We start from the raw sequence: 17,697 nt of genomic DNA on the forward strand, positions 1-17,697 counted from the left end.
CCTACAGACAAAGACTGGGATGCCATTAAAGTTCATGTGCATGTAAGGGCAGGCGTCTCGATATTTTTGACAATATAGTGTATAGCTTAAAATGCACTAATTTGACACACCTGGCTTAAAGCAGTATTAACCCCAAAAGCAAACCCTTATTATATTGTAGCTTACCAATTCTTAGATGTAATGGCTGCATTCGTTTTCTTTTCTTTTTTTAGGCTTGCTTCTATTTCCATCTGGTGATGCAGCCAGCTAGTCTGTTTTTGTTTCTAAAGGCCAAGCTCTCCAGCAGAATGTATCAGTTTACATGCATGAGACAAACCACTTACCACTGGCAGCGGTTAATAAAATAATCAGCTTTTTTTTTTATCTGTACAAAAACGTTATCCCAAAATGAAAGAAACATTTGCTGTAACAGATTATAAAGTGTGAGCTGGAGTTTGGTTTTAGTTTGTTAGTGTATGTAAGACAAGCTTATACATTTAACACTACCCAGCACCCCCCACCCCCCGAAAGACATTGCAGCTGTCTGCTGTTTCTCTTGTGCGCATTCATCTAGATTGGAGGCACTCTAATACTGGAAAACTAATGCAGCCACCACATCCAATGATTGGTAAGGGTAGCAGGATTACCTTGGTTTAAAAACACATTAGCACATTCTATCCTTAGCAATAATTACTGTGTTCTCCCAGCAGGGACTGCTTCCCTGCTCCCCTCACCAGGAAAACTCAATGGCTTGGCAGGAGGGATTCCCCTACCAACACTGTCTGTGTTGATGGGTGAATCAAGTGATTTTCTTTCCTGCAAATGTCTATGGTCAGCCTTAGATGAACTAGCAGATTTAGGTGGGCTTTTCCATAAAGAAGGTTTTTCATTTAAAAAAAGCTGACCACACCTGTAAGTGTTAAATAGTTTGTCTAAACCCTCTTACTCCCAGTTTTGCTAGACAGCTAAGTCTGTTTTAAAGAAGTTGAAAAATAAAATTTAATATCTGGATTTACCAGATGAAAATAACACACAAAGCCTAAAAAAGACAAATGAATGCAGCCAACATATCTAGAATTCATAAGCTACAATATAATTGTTTTTTTTTTTAGTTTGATACCACTTTAAGGCTGGGTTCACACTATTGCCGCATGCAGCTCACAGCAGGGGTCCGGCGCATCCCCGTTTACTGTTTCATGTCCGAATTCAGCCTGAATTTTTGGGCTGAATTTGGACCTGAAACGGACCAAAAGACGCACAGGACCCAGTGCAAATTTGCACCGGAGCCACAGCGGAGATATGTGAATCAGCTCCATAGAGAGCCGGTCACAATATCCTACCATGCGAATTGGATGTGAGGAAACCCGCATCCAATTCACATAGGTGGGAACCCAGCCTAGGGCTGGGTGCACATTTATGTGGCCACAGTTTTAATGTGGGAAACCGGCGTGATTCTGTTCACTGGTTCAGGCAAGATTTAGGTGCAAATTTTTACCTGAAACCACACCTGAACTGGACTGAAAAACGCTCAGGACTCTTTTAAAACCGCACCGCGGCCGCCAGGCACATGTGTGAACTGGCTGCGTTGAGAAGGCTGCTGGTCCACATTTAATGCGAATCTGATGCGGCTCAAAACTCATCCGGTTCACGTATATGCGAACGGAGCCTAAGGCAAGGCATTGTTGACCTTTCTGGCTGCTTTTCAAGTAAAATTATTTTTTTTCAAAAGATAAGAGACTCTAAACTAGAGTAGAGTTTGGGTACTTTTCTAGCAGCTTGGAAAAGCCTGCAGGTTCATTTTCATTAGCATGCTAGCTAGCTGGCTGGCTTCCAAGATTTTGTAACAGAAAGTTAGCTAAGATTTCTCTTTGAAAACCAGTTTGTCTCTAATGTCCATAGTCACAGAGGTAAGTGATGTTTTGTTTTAAAGCTCTTCTGTTGCTTGCTCAGAATACGTATATATTGGTACAGGTTCATTTTAAAACAAGCTCTCATTCATCTCTGTCTCTTTAAAGCGGGGGTTCACCCACACCGCCAAAAAAAAAAAAAAAAAATATTAAAAGCCAGCAGCTACAAATACTGCAGCTGCTGACTTTTAATACATGGCCACTTACCTGTCCCAGGGTCCAGCGATGTCGGCAGGGGACACCGAGAACCCGCTCGGTTCTCGGCAGCTGCCGCCGCCATCCTAGGTGAGGGAATCAGGAAGTGAAGCGTTGCGGCTTCACTTCCCGGTTCCCTACTGCGCATGCGCGAGTCGCGCTGCGCGTCCCTAGTGGTCCCCGCTCTCTCCTGGGAGCTGTGTGTTCCCAGCAGACAGCGCGGTCGGGACGGGAAGAGGCATAGACTCCCATGGGAGTCTATGCCGGAAGTGGGTGCAAATACCTGTCTTAGACAGGTATCTGCACCCCCCTGAAAGGTGCCAAATGTGACACTGGATGGGGGGAGGGTTCCGAAAAGTGGAAGTTCCATTTTTGTGTGGAACTCCGCTTTAAGCATCGTGAAGACAGTAATTTTCAAAGTTTACAATACAGACACTTTTTGTTGTATGAAAGCAGTTCCTGGCAGGCTGATGGCTTTCTAACACACAAGGTATTGGAAACCGACTTAAACCCAACTGTAGAGTTTTTGCTCTAACAGTTTAGAGGAGCTGTGAACTTTTGCTTTTTGAACAGATGAGCTTTGATTAATCTTTCTTTTCCTTCTTCACATGGCAGTCGGACAAATTGAAGACTTCCATGTTTTGAATTGGTTGTAAACGATCACCATGTAAAACAACTCATTCAGTTTAAAATAAAAATGAAAGGTAAAACATTTTTGTATAGATCTAAAAAAAACTTTATAAATAACCCCCCCCCTTTTTTTTTTTATAGCTGATCACATTCCTGTTCTCAGCTGCATAAGAGCTGGGCAAGGAGAAGCAGCAGCATGCTGAGCTTCCCAGTGAATGGCTGTGAGGGGGAGGAGGGGTAAGGACAAGTCTGATAATTGGAGTAGAGCACACAGAGTTCCTAGCATGGCTAGAGAACTGACCGCAGTGTGTTTTCCTGCTTAGCGTGGTAAGTTTTTAATAGGACAGCAAGGGGATTAGCGGAAACACAGGGATTTCACATAAAGGAAGCAATACAAAGAGAAAAGGATTCTTTCTCGTACAAGTACATGGTACGTCAGGAATAGGACGTTTTGGGGTAACAAACGCTTTAATGTTTTCAACGTTTTCTTTTTTTATTAATATATTGTGATGATATGACCAGTTTTGTGAAAAAGTTAATGCTTGTCAGAATACATTTTATAACTTGGCTTACAACCTAATCGTATTTTTTTTTTTTTTAATTTCAGCAAGCCAAAGTGGAGATACCTGTCCCTGCTCCTTCACCTGTAATCCCCCGGCTGACACTTAGGGTTGGTGCAGGCCAAGACACAATGTGAGTATTATACGGACTTGTCACTGTTCACAGTAATGCATGTGTTTGGTCAAATATTGTATTGTAATCTAGTACCAGTAGTAACAGGCTTTGGCTTTGGGCTTATGTGGAGGACATCAACGTTCAACTTGTGAGAGAATGCAAAACCTATTTAAAGCGAACAAAAGCCTGTCAACACAGAACCTTACAGGACAGTTTTACTTATCTCCAGTTCTAGCAAGAAGGTCTATAAGCTGACTCTACCTGACTACCTTGGCTTTTTCACAACTGAATTCTCCATTCAACTTCCCAAGGTATGGGAGCTTAAAGTGGATGTAAACCCAATTCATGAAATTTGAGCTGGGCACATATATCTGCAGTGTTTTGTTATCTCTCTTCAAAGAGCTAAGTCCCCTAGCTTTCTCCTGACCCATTCCTCTGTTATAAGCCTGATAACTCCTGACAAATTCTCCGACACATCAGATAAAAGCAGCCTGAAATTTGTGTCAGGGGAGGTTGCTATAAATTAGCAGGCAGCTGGCCCTATTACAAAACACCTCTGAGAGTCTCTGCCTATGTGGAGAGGGGGGTGTGTGCCTTTCCTCCAATCAGCTTTTTTAGCTATCTTGGCTGTATGCCCAGACATCACACTCCCTTTTAAACAGGAAGAGAACATTTCCTAACACGATCTGAACTTTCTAAACAGTATATAAAGCTGAAGACAGCAGATACGGTATTCAAAATTATATAGGGAGATTTGTTTCATCCCGGTGTATCATCTGAGGCTGTTCACTTCACTGGGTATGTGAGTGTTTACATCTACTTTTACTGTTCTACAGTGATAGTAATGGCCACAGAGAAGAGGGGTAATGGGAGCTATTAGGAATCCTACTGTGGTTGTGGGCCTTAAAGGATGGCTTCTTCTGATAATGCTAGTTGTGTGGCTATCATACAGACCCTTTTTCCTTCAATACAATAAATTATGGAACTACAAGTATGCAGATAAAGACTTCTGCCATACCCTGTGTTTCCTGCTCTGTATACATACTATACATACTGTAGATCGGTGACTAAAAGTATTGGGAGGGTCAGCCAACTGCTCCTCCAGAGGGTGGTCAGCAGTGGTAACTTCCTACTCATAACAGGTTTATTCTAATAAGGCATCCAATCAGCTCTAATATTTTGGATTTGAGTGTTTTTGTGGGTGGGCATCCCACGGTTGAATTTAAATTGGGTCTAAGCTCAGGAGTGTATCCTATGTAGGCTTTGCTATCCAGATACGTCATCTGCTAACTTATTTTCCATCATTTTCTGTTGTCTGGGATAGAGTATTCTATCCCCTCCCCTGGAAAATGGTGTGGTTCTTTTGTAAGCTGCAAAGAGAAATGATAATTCAGCAATCTGATTGTACTGTACACTCTGCCATTTGCAATAACCGCATTTGCCGACATACCAATTCCATGGCTGCCAAATTAGTATTTCAGGGAAATTTACTGTATTCAATTCTAATGCAATTAGACCTCATTTGGTTTCCTAAATAAATAAAAGGTCAGTCTGCAAATTAAGCTTATCTCTGGCCACAGCTTCCATAAATTGTGTTTTTAATGTTTTTAACAGATCTTATCCATAATGGGTTAGGTGGTGTTAGTTCATTTGGACTTAAAATATTTAAGACTGCTTCTTAATGTTGTATTTGAACAGTGCATTACAGCATTTTCTGTGCACGGTTATCAAGTCACTGATCACTAATTGATTTAATGCCAGCAGGTGCTTAAGATATGGCATCTACTGGACACTGAGGTACTTTATGTAGGAAATAAGTTTCACGCATAATGCAAATTAGCATTCACAAGACAAGTCTGGAGTTTTTTTTTTTTTGGCCATTGGTTTCTACTAAAGGGAGAGAATAGAAGCGGTTTCATGCTCAGCAAAGAATAACTTGTCAAATATACTAGTTATTGGCATTTAAAGGATAGTTCACCTACTGACGTTTGCTAAAAACGTCCCCAAGCAGTATTATGACCTCAGTACATGAACATGCAGTGCTCTGTTTCGTAAAAGAATACTTTTTCAGCATTTCCCTCTCTATCCTTTAAGTGGTGGGACATACCAAGCATTAGAGGAGTACGTAGATGAGTACTCCGCTTTGTGCCCTACCCCTGCTGTCTCTCACAGCTGCGCTTTCTACAAGAGTGAAAGAGAGCGGACTGCACAGGTGTGGGTAGGGAACAAAGCAGAGTGCTCATTCATTAGTTTCTAGGGCCACGCATCCAACACTTGATATGTTCTTACAAAGAGTCCCGTAAGCCACACATCACTAAAATACCCTGTATGTGAAAACAGCCTCAGCCTGGCCTCTATTCAGTTTGTCACCAATGCCTTTCGCCATGCCCATGGCGCTTAATAATGGGAGTGGGTGGGCCAAAATGCGTTGGTGGGTGGCCTGGATAGAGCCCGGGCTGAGGCTCTTTCACTTTTCACATACAGGGTCTTGTAGTGATGTGTGGCTTATAGAACTCTTCTCTCTGTATTGGTATCGACAAAGCTGGGATGAGCTCCATCCTCACCTGCACTCCCAGCAGTTTACTATAGAAGAGAAACCGTTGGAGCCTTAAGCAGCACCTATAGTTTGGCATTGGTTCACAGCTTAATATGTCCTGCCATATGCCAAACCAAGAGGTCACAGCATTGGAAAAAAAGCAGCTTTTTACAAAACGGAGCTCTATATGCTAATGAACTGAAGGCTCTGTAATGTTTTGGGATGTTTTTGCTGAGTGTCATTAAAGGTGAACCTACAGTTTAACATTAACTTGATACCAGTGGATGAGCTTGGCGTACAACTAAAATACTACAAAATTACTGTTTGTTTGCCATCAAGGAGATTTTCCTTTTAGTTCTTGCCGTTGAAACACAGCAAGTGATTGGAGATTCTCACTATGGACTGTCACAAGTACATGTCCCCAGAGTGATACCCCTCCAATCCTGGCGCAAACTAACGACAAATGGATGGCTCTCTCTGCTTTGGTGTTAATGTCTGATAGTCCTAACAATGTATGTTAAGTTTGAACTGTAAAATGTATTGTATTTTGATTTCTAAATTATTTCAAAGTTAAAAGAAGTATAGGATTTTTTTTTTTTTTTTTTTAAGTATTATACTTCCCTAGGTGAGTGCATCATCTCTCCGATGCTGCATCTGTTTTCCGCCAGCTCTAAAGCCTCGTACACACTATCAGATTTTCTGACGACCGAACCTCTATTTTTTGACATGCTAGTCTCATGTTGAAATTTAAGAGGTTGCTCGCCATACGAAAATTCTCGTACGACAGAATACAACTTCAGAAGTGACGTAATGTGTTGACTAGTTTTGTATGTATTCTTTTGTTTTTGAGCATGCGTAGTCTTGCGCTTGCGATTGTTTTCGTACAAAAACCGTACCGAAAATCAAACAAGTTCACGTACAACAAAAATTTTATGGTCTGTAGATCCAGCTTTTGTGTGACGAAAAAACGGAATTGTCTGTCGAAAGCACCATACTAGCGATTTGAAAATCAACAGATTGTTCGTCGGACGAAATTGTACTTCCGATTTTCGTATCGTGTGTACGGCCTTTAGACTGAGAACTGAGCAATCAAATACCACTGTATGTTCGGTTCTCAGAGCTCCCTGAGCAGAGCTGTCTGCTCTTCCCACAACAAGCACTGTGGAGTGCTGGGCTGTGGAGGGGCTCGGAGCGGCTGGCCCAGGCTGAGCCAGGTGGCGGTCCAGGGTTGTGGGCATATCCCGACTAGATTGTCAGGATCTTTCCCCAGCCTGGACTGGCTTTGTGACAGCAGCCCGCTGTCTGCTGAAATCGGGTCACAGAAGGAACTGTACTCCTGTGAACCACAGGAGAAGCACAGCTAATCAAGCTTTGGCTGTACTTCTCTTTTTAAGACATTTTTAAATAAATACAGTAACTTAAACTACTGTTTTTTGTTTTTTAGAGCCTGCAATCTCCTTTGATTATCTGTAGTGTTGATCTAAATTTCTTTTCTTCTGCTCTAATGTATTTTAAAGGTTATCAGAGCTCAGCATTCACTATTTGCTGTTTTAAGATGCGTAAATAAAGGTGGGCATCCCATCCCGGCTTTGGCCTTGCCATTTAAATAGCACTAACCTTAGTGTTTGTATTCCGAAATTGAAGACTACGGTTCATTAAGGTGCCCCTCATGGTCATATTCAAATAGTGTTTGCCCTTAACCTTAGCTTTCTCAGTGTTTGGGTAAGAATGGGTGGCTCTTTATTGACTTGTCAAGCTGTTGGTTTGCATTTCAGGCCAAGCATCTTATGACCCAATCTATTTATTTCACTGTTTTGTGGTGGGGAAACAGGTAAAGGAATCCTGCTGAAAATCCCTCCTTCTGCACGTTTTTATGAATAAGGCTAGTGTCTGCAGCAGTTAGGGCAGCGTGACCAAATCCTACAGAAAACGTAATGCTAGCAGCATGGGCCTATTGTGGGATACAGCTGTGGGCGGTGTTGGTTACTTTGCTAGAGATTGCTCATTCAACAGAAGCCTATGAAGGAGAACCTGCAGTGGAATTAAATGAGGAGGAAGAAATGATACTGCAGGGAGAAGAATGTGGAAGGGTAAACCACTGTTTGGGAAAAGTTAAACAATGGTTCTCTGGCAGGGACAGTCCATGTTTATTGCTGTGCTAATGGGCCTCCAAATTATTTTACAATGTGGAGTTTAGTGGTTTATTACCAAGAAATAAAAACTGTTAAGAGCTGGATAGCCGCATTAAAGACTGCTGAGTGACTGCATAAAGCAAAAAAAGTAGTAGCGGTGTACAGTATATAGGGCGAGAACTTGTTTTAACCCTTTGATTTATAGCCTATATTGTAAATAAAAGCTCATATCTTCGAGTCTTTATTTGGCAAGGAGACCTAGGATGAAAGAAATCGGTGAAATCTGATTTCTGCTTTGAGTTTTATGATGAAACCGTACAATGAGAAACAGCCTTCGGCAGGTAGAGATGGGTTGAAGGCATTTTTTTTCTAGCTCTTAGAAAGCCACAGAAGTTAATAATGTAGCCCATTTAAGAAAGCAAACGCCACAGAAATTTAAATCTAATCACGGCAAATAAACAAGCTGTCTTGCAGCTGTTTGTTGGTGTAATTTTCTTAGCTGACAAACCATGGTGATGCGGCTGACCTGAACCGTGTTGCTCATGTGGAAGTTAAAGTATAGAGTTGGCACTGTTTCTGCATAATCTGCCAGTCACAATGATCAGTCTTGCCAAAATGGGACACTATTTACATTCTACATCTAAGAATGGATCTGCATGTTGATTCCACCGACATCTGTGCAAATAAATCTAGTTATAGTGCATCATGATACTGCTATGTTGCACTTACCAAAGCAAATTTTCCTTTGCTGTACGAGGTGTGTCTAAAAAATTTGGTGAATGGTCCGATATCTCAATGGCAACATGGGCCAGGTGCTCGCGCATGCACATGGCTATCCAGAGCCACATCGAGAAATGCCACCTAGCGTGGAGTACACGTGACCATCAGGGTAAACCTGCTGCGGGCAGTCGAGCGTAGTCCTTGAGAGGTAGGCACACAGTGCAATGGAGTAACGAGTGAACATTTCTGCTACAAATTGGGGGAAACCGGTGACAGAGATGCATGAAATGTTGGTGCAGGTGTACAGAATGGAAGCCGCGAGCAGAAAATGCGTTTACGACTGGTTCAAGTGCTTTTGCGAAGGAAAGGAAACGACTGAGGATGAGCCACATTCTGGACAGCCATTGACCAGCAGAACCCTAGACGTGTTCGGCGACTGACGCGGTGCGTACCATCATCTCCGAAGATTTGGGTAAGCGGAACATATGTTCTGCTTGCCCAACATTTGTGGTCCCACGTTTGTCCCACATTTGTGGTCTTTACCTTCTATTGTGTTCCTCCTGCCAGACTCTACATCAATACAGGACACAGTAGTTAAGTAGGATGGTGGGAGAACTCATATTATACAGCAGGAGAGCAGGTATCCAACACTTCTGAAATGTGTAATTTCTTGAAGATTCTTTGGGTAGCGGTTACTCGGCGGGGCTCAGTGGTGCAGGCAGCGGATGAGTTGGTGTGCATTAAGTGTCTTCTTTGCAGGGAGCTCTTTTTTGTGTATTCTTTGGTCTTTTGACTAAAATGCCATTTTCATTTCTAATCTAATAAAATCTCCAGTACGTTTTAGTCGACTAAAATCTGGGTTTAGTTAAATTGTAATGCATTATTTAACCACTTACGGACCACTTGCTGTCATTATACGTTGGCAGTTTGAGGAGGAATTTCTTCAAACTGCTGCCATAATCCCGGTATCCTATTCAGCGGGCGTTCCGCTTTCAGATAAAAGTTATTGGGGGCAGGAAAGGGCCCCTCCCGCCGTGCTCCGGTTGTCTCCGCCACTTACCGGGGCCGTCGGTTGTGGCGGAGATGATCACATCTGCTCTCCTCTGAGCCTGGATGCTGAGTGAGGGGCAGATGGCCCCCGCTCGGCTCCATAGCATTAAAGGGCGGAAGCAACGTCAAATGTCCCTTCCGCCAAATGCTCTTAAAGGGTAAATTTTTTTTTTTTTTTTTTTTTAATTACATTTTAGTGTAAATATGAGATCTGAGGTCTTTTTGACCCCAGATCTCATATTTAAGAGGTCCTGTCATGCTTTTTTTTTCTATTACGAGGGATGTTTACATTCTTTGTAAATAGGAATAAAAATGACCCAAATTTTATTTATTTTTTTTTTTTAAGAGGACAGAGTCAAAATATAAAGTAAAATAAGAAAAAAAAAAATTGAATGGCCCCTTCCAGCTCCCTCGCAGAAGCGACCGCATACGTAAGTAGCGCCTGCATATGAAAACAGTGTTCAAACCACACATGTGAGGCATCGCCACGATCGTTGGAGCAAGAGCAATAATTCTAGCCCTAGACCTCTGTAACTCAAAACTGGTAACCTGTATAAATTTTTAACCGTCGCCTATGGAGATTTTTAATGGTAAAACTGTCGCCATTCCACGACCGCCGCAATTTTGAGGCATGACATGTTGGGTATCAATTTACTCAGCATAACCTTCTCTTTCACAATATGAAAAAAAACTTGGGCTAACTTTACTGTTGTCTTATTTTTTAAATTCAAAAAAGTGTATTTTTTTCCAAAAAAAAAGTGGGCTTGTGAGAGCGCTGCGCTAATACGGCGTGACAAAGTATTGCAACGATGAAGATATTTGCCAGCACACCATGGAACGGCGTAGATGGCGTCCAAATGTGTAATTTATTGCATGATGACAACACAAGGAGAGTGCAACGCTTCGGAGTCATGCAGGACCCCTTTGTCAGGCATGTAAAAAGTATTGCAACCACCACCGTTTTTATTCTCTTGGGTGTCTGAAAAAATATATATATATAATGTTTGGGGGTTCTATATAATTTTCTAGCAAAAAAAATTATTTTAACTGTAAACACCTGAGTCTGAAAAATAGGCCGGTCCTTAAGTGGTTGAAGTGGTTGTAAAGGCTGAAGGTTTTTTTACCTTCATGCATAGAAAAAAAACCTTCAGTGTGCAGCTCCCCCCTCAGCCCTCCCAATACTTAAGCCCGATTTTGCAGAGCATTATTCCAGAACTCCCAGGCAGCAGGCAGAAAGAGGGAGCCTGCGTCTCTCAGCCAATAGAGTCAGGGTGCTGGGGCTTTAACCACTTAAGCCCTAGACCATTTGGCTGGCCAAAGACCAAAGCACTTTTTGCAATTCGGCACTGCGTCCCTTTAACTGATAATTGCGCGGTCGTGCGACGTGACTCCCAAACAAAATTGACATCCTTTTTCCCCACAAATAGAGCTTTCTATTGGTGGTATTTGATCACCTCTGTGATTTTTATTTTTTGCTCTATAAACAAAAATAGAGCGACAATTTTGAAAAAAAAACATTATTATTTTACTTTTTGCTATAATAAATATCCCCAAAAAATATATAAAAAAAACTATTTTTTCCCTTAGTTTAGGCTGACACGTATTCTTCTTCATATTTTTGGTAAAACAAATCGCAAGAAGCATTTGATTGGTGTAGGGGTTAGTTTTATGGCATTTTTATATTAATTTTTTTTTTTTTACTAGTAATGGCGGCGATTTTTATCGTGACTGCGACATTATGGCGGACACATCGGTCAATTTTTACATATTTTTGGGACTATTGTCATTTTTACAGCGATCAATGCTAAAAAAATTGTAAAAATGACACTGGCAGTGAAGGGGTTAACCACTAGCTGGCTAGGAACGGTTAAGTGTGTCCTAGGGAGTGATTCTAACTGTTAGGGGGTGTGGCTACGAGTGACACTTCACTGATCATAGCTCCCGATCACAGGGAGCTGTGACCAGTGACACTGTCACTAGGCAGAATGGGGAGATGCTTGTTTACATTAGCATCTCCCCGTTGTTCCTCTCCGTGAGACGATTGCGGGTAAACCCGTGATCCTACTCACTGAGCTCGCGGCAGGTAAATATCCCTTCCTCACATTTTTGTTCTGTTTTCGTTCGTTGATGAAATTTGGAATTTATTTTCTTTAGTTTTTGTCAATTGACGTAATTCAAGTTTTATTTTTGGTTTAGTTTTCGTCTCTGAAAAAATGCAGCTGACGAAATTTATTTTGGTAGACGAAATTAACACTGCTTGACTTACAGTTGCAGTTGTAAGGATTTGCTATGGAAGAAAGTCAGGAATTTAAAAAAATATTTTAAACTGTTAAAGATCTATAACATAAGTAAGCCCAAAATTGTAGCGTGTCCCTTTTTTAAATTGATAAAAGCATTGAGAAGAGCCTCAGAAATAAAGTTGAATATCATGTTGGTATAAGTGTAAATGGTGTTCCGTTTTGGACTGTTTACCTGTGTGTCCATGTTGGCCTGGATGCTGGCCTGAAGGCTCTATATATTAAACTTTGAGTAGACTCTACTTGACACTACTAAGGAAGTCAGCAGGAAACATTTTAACTGCTGAAGTTACAGTGTTTACGCGTTTGCCTTTCTGCCTGCCAGAAATCCTTTGCTCCTAGAATCGTTTCAGGAAGGAAGTATTGAATTAGCAAATATTTGTAATGTCTTTTAATGTTAGAAGCTGAAAGACGTAGACACTCCTTCATCTTGGAGATAAAAGTTATCAGCACTAAAATTGGTCTCTATTAATGTTCGTTCGAGTAGTTCCCACATTTTGTTTCAAACTCCAGACTCCATATTTACTGATTATGATGTCTACACTTCTTTATGTGTGTTTAATTCTTTTTAATAACATTGAATACAAATGACTTTTCTTATTGTTAATGCATACCACTGTTCCTACTTAATCAGCAGGCAAATGAACAGTTCTGATCTCATGTGGTCCAAGCTTGTTTTTAGAACTGCTTTTGCAATTATAATTGTGATTTCCATAATGTGTGGACTCTGCAGCTGCGTATGTGGATTTTATTTTGCTGGTCTTTTCACTTTCCTGCGTTGTTTTATGCAATCCAGTTTGCTTAACTTATTTTAATGTTGTCCGTTTAAAATTGACACTCGCTGTCAGGTAATTTCTTTACAGAAAGCTACAGCAGTATCTGTATAATATATAAATTAAGCTAATGGTGTCTAAATACATGGAAATATGGCATTTTTAGTTGTACAATACTAGCAATGTCAAGTCTGTTTCTGTCGCACACAATTACTATAATTTCCTATAATTGATGTTAGAAATAATCTTACAGTGCTACCTTTCATGTGCGATTGTATTGTCCTATTTGTCTGGTTCCTGTTGATGCAAATTCCAGGGTAATAGCACCAGCATACACTTTTTGTTCAGCCATAACATTCTTATCTTAAAGGACTTAAAGGGAAAAGTAAAGGCACATTACTTTGTTTTGTAGACATCCTCCTAGACTCAAAGTGTAGTATTTAGCATATGACTAGCAGGTAACCTGAGTAACAAAGAGACAATTTACACCTGTGTATCATGGTGTCTATAGTAAAGACTCTGCAAAGCCTGGAATAGAATGGTTTTACAAATGGGTTAAAACAAGGCACGTCGTGTTTGTTGCCATTAGGGCTGAGTTCACACTTTTGCGATCAGACATTGCATGCGGTTCACACCGCTATGCTGTGCGCATCACATGCAATGTCTGTGCAATGCGATTTTTAGCCATACAAACTATGGCTGAAATCGCATTCGCATCAGTATGGTGCAGGACCTTTTTGGTCTGCTCTGGAATCAGATTGCACTGGGTGTTCACACCTATGCGATCCGATTCCTGTACCTTTTGATGGTTCACACTGCGTTCTGTGAACCGATCTGGGGATGTCATTAACTTTACATTGATACCCCCAGCGGTTCGCAGATCTCAGTGTGAACCAGTGTGCAATTCTGGTGCGTTGCCGGAACCGGCATGAATCGCAGGTGACTCGGTTAAATTGATAATAGGCAACTCCTATCCTCATATTGATTAGTGGTTCCAAATTAATAATAACTACTGCAGTAGGGAACAGACACAAAAGATACGCTCAGCATCTTTCCAAATAACTGTTCTGCTTTATTATGACGCAATTGAAGGTTTTTATGCACATGATTACGTAGGTATCACATTAATATTACAATTGTACGTTCATGGTAACAAGGGGCGTTACATAGGCAGGCTTATTCTAATCAGGACTCGAAAGAATGTAAACATTTACTGAAAATATTATTAGTGCCGTGTGCACAGTGAGGGCAGTGTGCAATACATACAAAATACAATACAATTATATACAGAACTTACAAATTTCCATTACAGTCTCCCCTCTTTTGATCAATATTTTGATCACTAACCATACCTGCTATAACCTTTAACCTGGAACCTCCACACACTTAGGTGGAGGTAGTCCTGGCCAAAGAGACAAAAAAACTCCATTGTGGAGAAAATAATAGCTGAGCAACTTTTTCATTACAAAATGACTTTTCATTGTGAAAAACAAATGATTGATAAGACATATTTACAGAGTACTGGCTGTACACTCCTGTGGCCAGAATGACCTTCTAGCTTAATTGTGAGCATGCTGACTTATCAGCATATGTAAACACAGACAATTCTACATAAAATGGAAGACGTACAAAAGACAAAATATGACTTCAACATGGCTAAACTACTTTTCAAATATATATATCCCTTACAAATAAAGTAATTGAATCAAAAAAGTACCCTAGACTGTGATCACAAGAGGGAAACAAATCAAACACAGAGATTTCTTTAATTTAGTCATTTTTGCAGTGTCTGGTGTGGATCCAGGTGACTTTTCCTTCAAGTTTTGCAAAAACTGTACATGAAATAGATGCTGTATTGAGTCTCCAAACATTTCCTTATATATAAATGGCTCTTAACAATCCACAAGTCACCTGGCTTTAGTTTTAGATCCTTCCAAACTTTTAGGATCTGGAATTGGGGAGAAAACACATAAATGAGTTTGTCAAAAAACCTTAAAAGATCAGCAACGTTCTCTGTGAGATCCGAATGGAGGACTTCAGCTGCTGAGACAAAATATGAGTAACACCCTCCCAAACCAAATCCCATAGATAGAGAGTCCAACATCCCCCTTAGAGGCTTGATAAAATATAAGAAAACATTCAGGCAAAAGTTTTCTAGTTTCTTACTCTACTTTGTCCACTACATTGTAGACAGTAAGGGGTGTAAAAAACAAAACCTCAAAACTTCTATTAAGGACTCTTCTATAAAAAATGATTTCCTCTGTTACTCTCTGTACTCCCTGGCACTCTGTACTTACAAACTACTTCTGATAACACTTTTTACTGTGGCCTTTGCAGTAGAATTTGCCACTGGACATCCAAAAAACATGTCCATACAGACAAAATGCATACTCGTAAGATCCTGACTTGGGCATCTGGATATATCTTTTTTGTAATCTCTGGGAGGGATGTTCAGCTTTTGGTAACACCTTTGATAACAGGTAAAACAAGAAGTGGTATGTTAGTAAAACAACTGTGGAGAACCCTGGCTCTATCCCATGCTCATTTACTAAGGCAGCCATAACTGCTTGTGACTGATGACACGGTCCATGTGTCGAGCTGGAGGGAAAAGAGTGGCTGGCAGACAAATGATCACCTTTTCCAAAGTCCTGTTTCATAAGAAGTTGCCCCCTGTGGACCACTTGTTCTTCTCGTTCTGGGGTCCTTAAAGTTGAATTATTAATCCCAGCTATACTCGGCCAGAACTAGGGTGGAATCTGTGAGTTGCACAGACCCATCAAGTGTCCGAGGCTGTAAATGCAGCATCCTTAGTCATCTGGTCTGCTTCCATGTGTGAAAGTTAATATGGCTACCTCAGCAAGAACCTGGAAGGCTGAAAACAGCCAATCAAATTAACTTGGCATGCTTTATTGGTTTACCTGCCGAAGTAAAAACAAACTTCTGGCCCTTCAAATGAAACCAAAAGCTCTCTATATCTCGACTATCTATATAAATATACACTCTTTTTATAACTCACAGGCTTTGCTAAAACATGGAGCTCTGCTTCTTGAGCTGGGGAAAAAGGATCCAATGACTTTGAATACAGAGTATCCTTCTGGGTGATGAACTGCATACTCAAATCTACAAAAAATGTAATATCTGGGTCTTCAGGGAGTGTGTCCTGCACTGGGCTCACAGCAGCTGATTCCCACATCAATTTAACACACGTCTTCCTTTGTCTCCAGCCTCCTCCAATAGAGGCAATAAGGTGGCTGGATTCAAATGTACGCATTTTTCATTGTTAGATTTGTACATAAATAAACTCATATTTTAAACCTTTCATTAGACAAACATTTAGTTATCTGTATATTTGCTGCGCGGAATGTCGGACCATTGACCAAAATAATATCTAACTTTGTCTAATAGCACCTTTGCATAAAAGCTACAGCTTTGATATATCGGGATGAACCCTTCATTACTGGGTCCAGCTTGCATAAATATATTACAATGGCTTGTTTTCTATCATGCTATTTGTGTAAGAACTCCAGTTTCATGTTTCAAAAGACAACTTCTTCCTGGCAATATTATAATAAATGATAACAATACCCTGCGGTCATGGAGAGATGCCCATAAATCCAAAATATTCTTCTGCTTATACCACTGTACTTACAAGAAAAAGGGGCACATCATTTCACAATCCACACATTCTGCTTTGGATTTCAAAAATAAAAATAAATAAAATAAAAGGACCAGTAATCTGCATCTATCCTAACAGGGTGTGTGGACTTGATGTGATGGGTCTGTTATATTTAAATTTTATTTATTATTACTCTTACATCATGGACCGCACATCAAGTTATCATCAAAAACCTTACAATATCATTTTTGTAGAAGAACTTATGTATTCCATCCATCTTGGCTTTGTTAAATATTATGGCAGCTGTATTCCAAATAACAACCTCATCTTAATCTTTTTTTTCTCTCAATAAGGGCTTATTGTATAAATGTAAAATTACAAAATTGTTATCTTAATCTAAACTAATCTCATTCATTACAAATTTCCCCATTAACCTGGACTTCATTTCCAACCAAAGGTTGTCTAAACCAGTTTCAATATATCTATACTATTAATAAAATTGTTAAACTCATATTAGAAATTAATACTCATTATTACTTAATTTTACTTAATTTCCCTTTTTTAAATGCACTGTTTCCACTATCAAAGGATATTCAATTTGTGTAATACACGGTTAAATGTAACCTTCATTTTACCATGTTTGGAAAACAGATTCAAAATAATTGTGATCACATTGTTTACCATTAGATTCCTTACCCCGGCACATGTTTTGTCTAAAAAACTGGAATTGGCATGGTGTCCTTCCAGCTTATCACTGACCTCTCATCTCAGCCACATTCGTTCATGAGAGCACAAAGGAGGGGGTCACATCTGCGTACATGACACACACACAAGCAATAGAACTAAAGGTCCCAGCATTCGCACACACATACACCAATATCTCTCTAAAATCGCTTACATTTTTCCCCATTTGTACACAACACATGCATATCATTCTCTCAATTTCTTTTAACTCTCATTAATATTTCCCTGCCTAAATTCTGCTTTCCTTATTTTGTTTATATCTAGCTTCTATGATCAAAGGGGGAGCCAGAGTGCTCATCCCATCTTCCCTCTCTGACAACATATAAAGTATTCTGTTTTAACTCTCATTTCTCTGTTTCTGACTTTACTAGTTGTAGTGCCTGACCCCAAATTCATCCCACAACTTAACATGAAAATGTCCCTTTCTGTCTAGTGTTATTGTC

The 17,697-nt window shown here is 40.3% G+C and overlaps 1 protein-coding gene across 1 annotated transcript in view; it reads left to right on the plus strand.

The window, feature by feature from the left end:
- The window catches only part of TAF3 (TATA-box binding protein associated factor 3), a 173,914-nt gene that overhangs the window by 131,115 nt on the left and 25,102 nt on the right, over positions 1 to 17,697 (plus strand). The window contains exon 4 of the mRNA XM_073619445.1: positions 3,319 to 3,404. Within this exon, the coding sequence (XP_073475546.1) occupies positions 3,319 to 3,404 (86 nt within the window). The remainder of the gene's footprint in view (positions 1 to 3,318; positions 3,405 to 17,697) is intronic.

This window comes from Aquarana catesbeiana, linkage group LG03, assembly GCF_042186555.1.
Source record: "Aquarana catesbeiana isolate 2022-GZ linkage group LG03, ASM4218655v1, whole genome shotgun sequence".
In the NCBI taxonomy this organism is placed as follows: domain Eukaryota; kingdom Metazoa; phylum Chordata; class Amphibia; order Anura; family Ranidae; genus Aquarana; species Aquarana catesbeiana.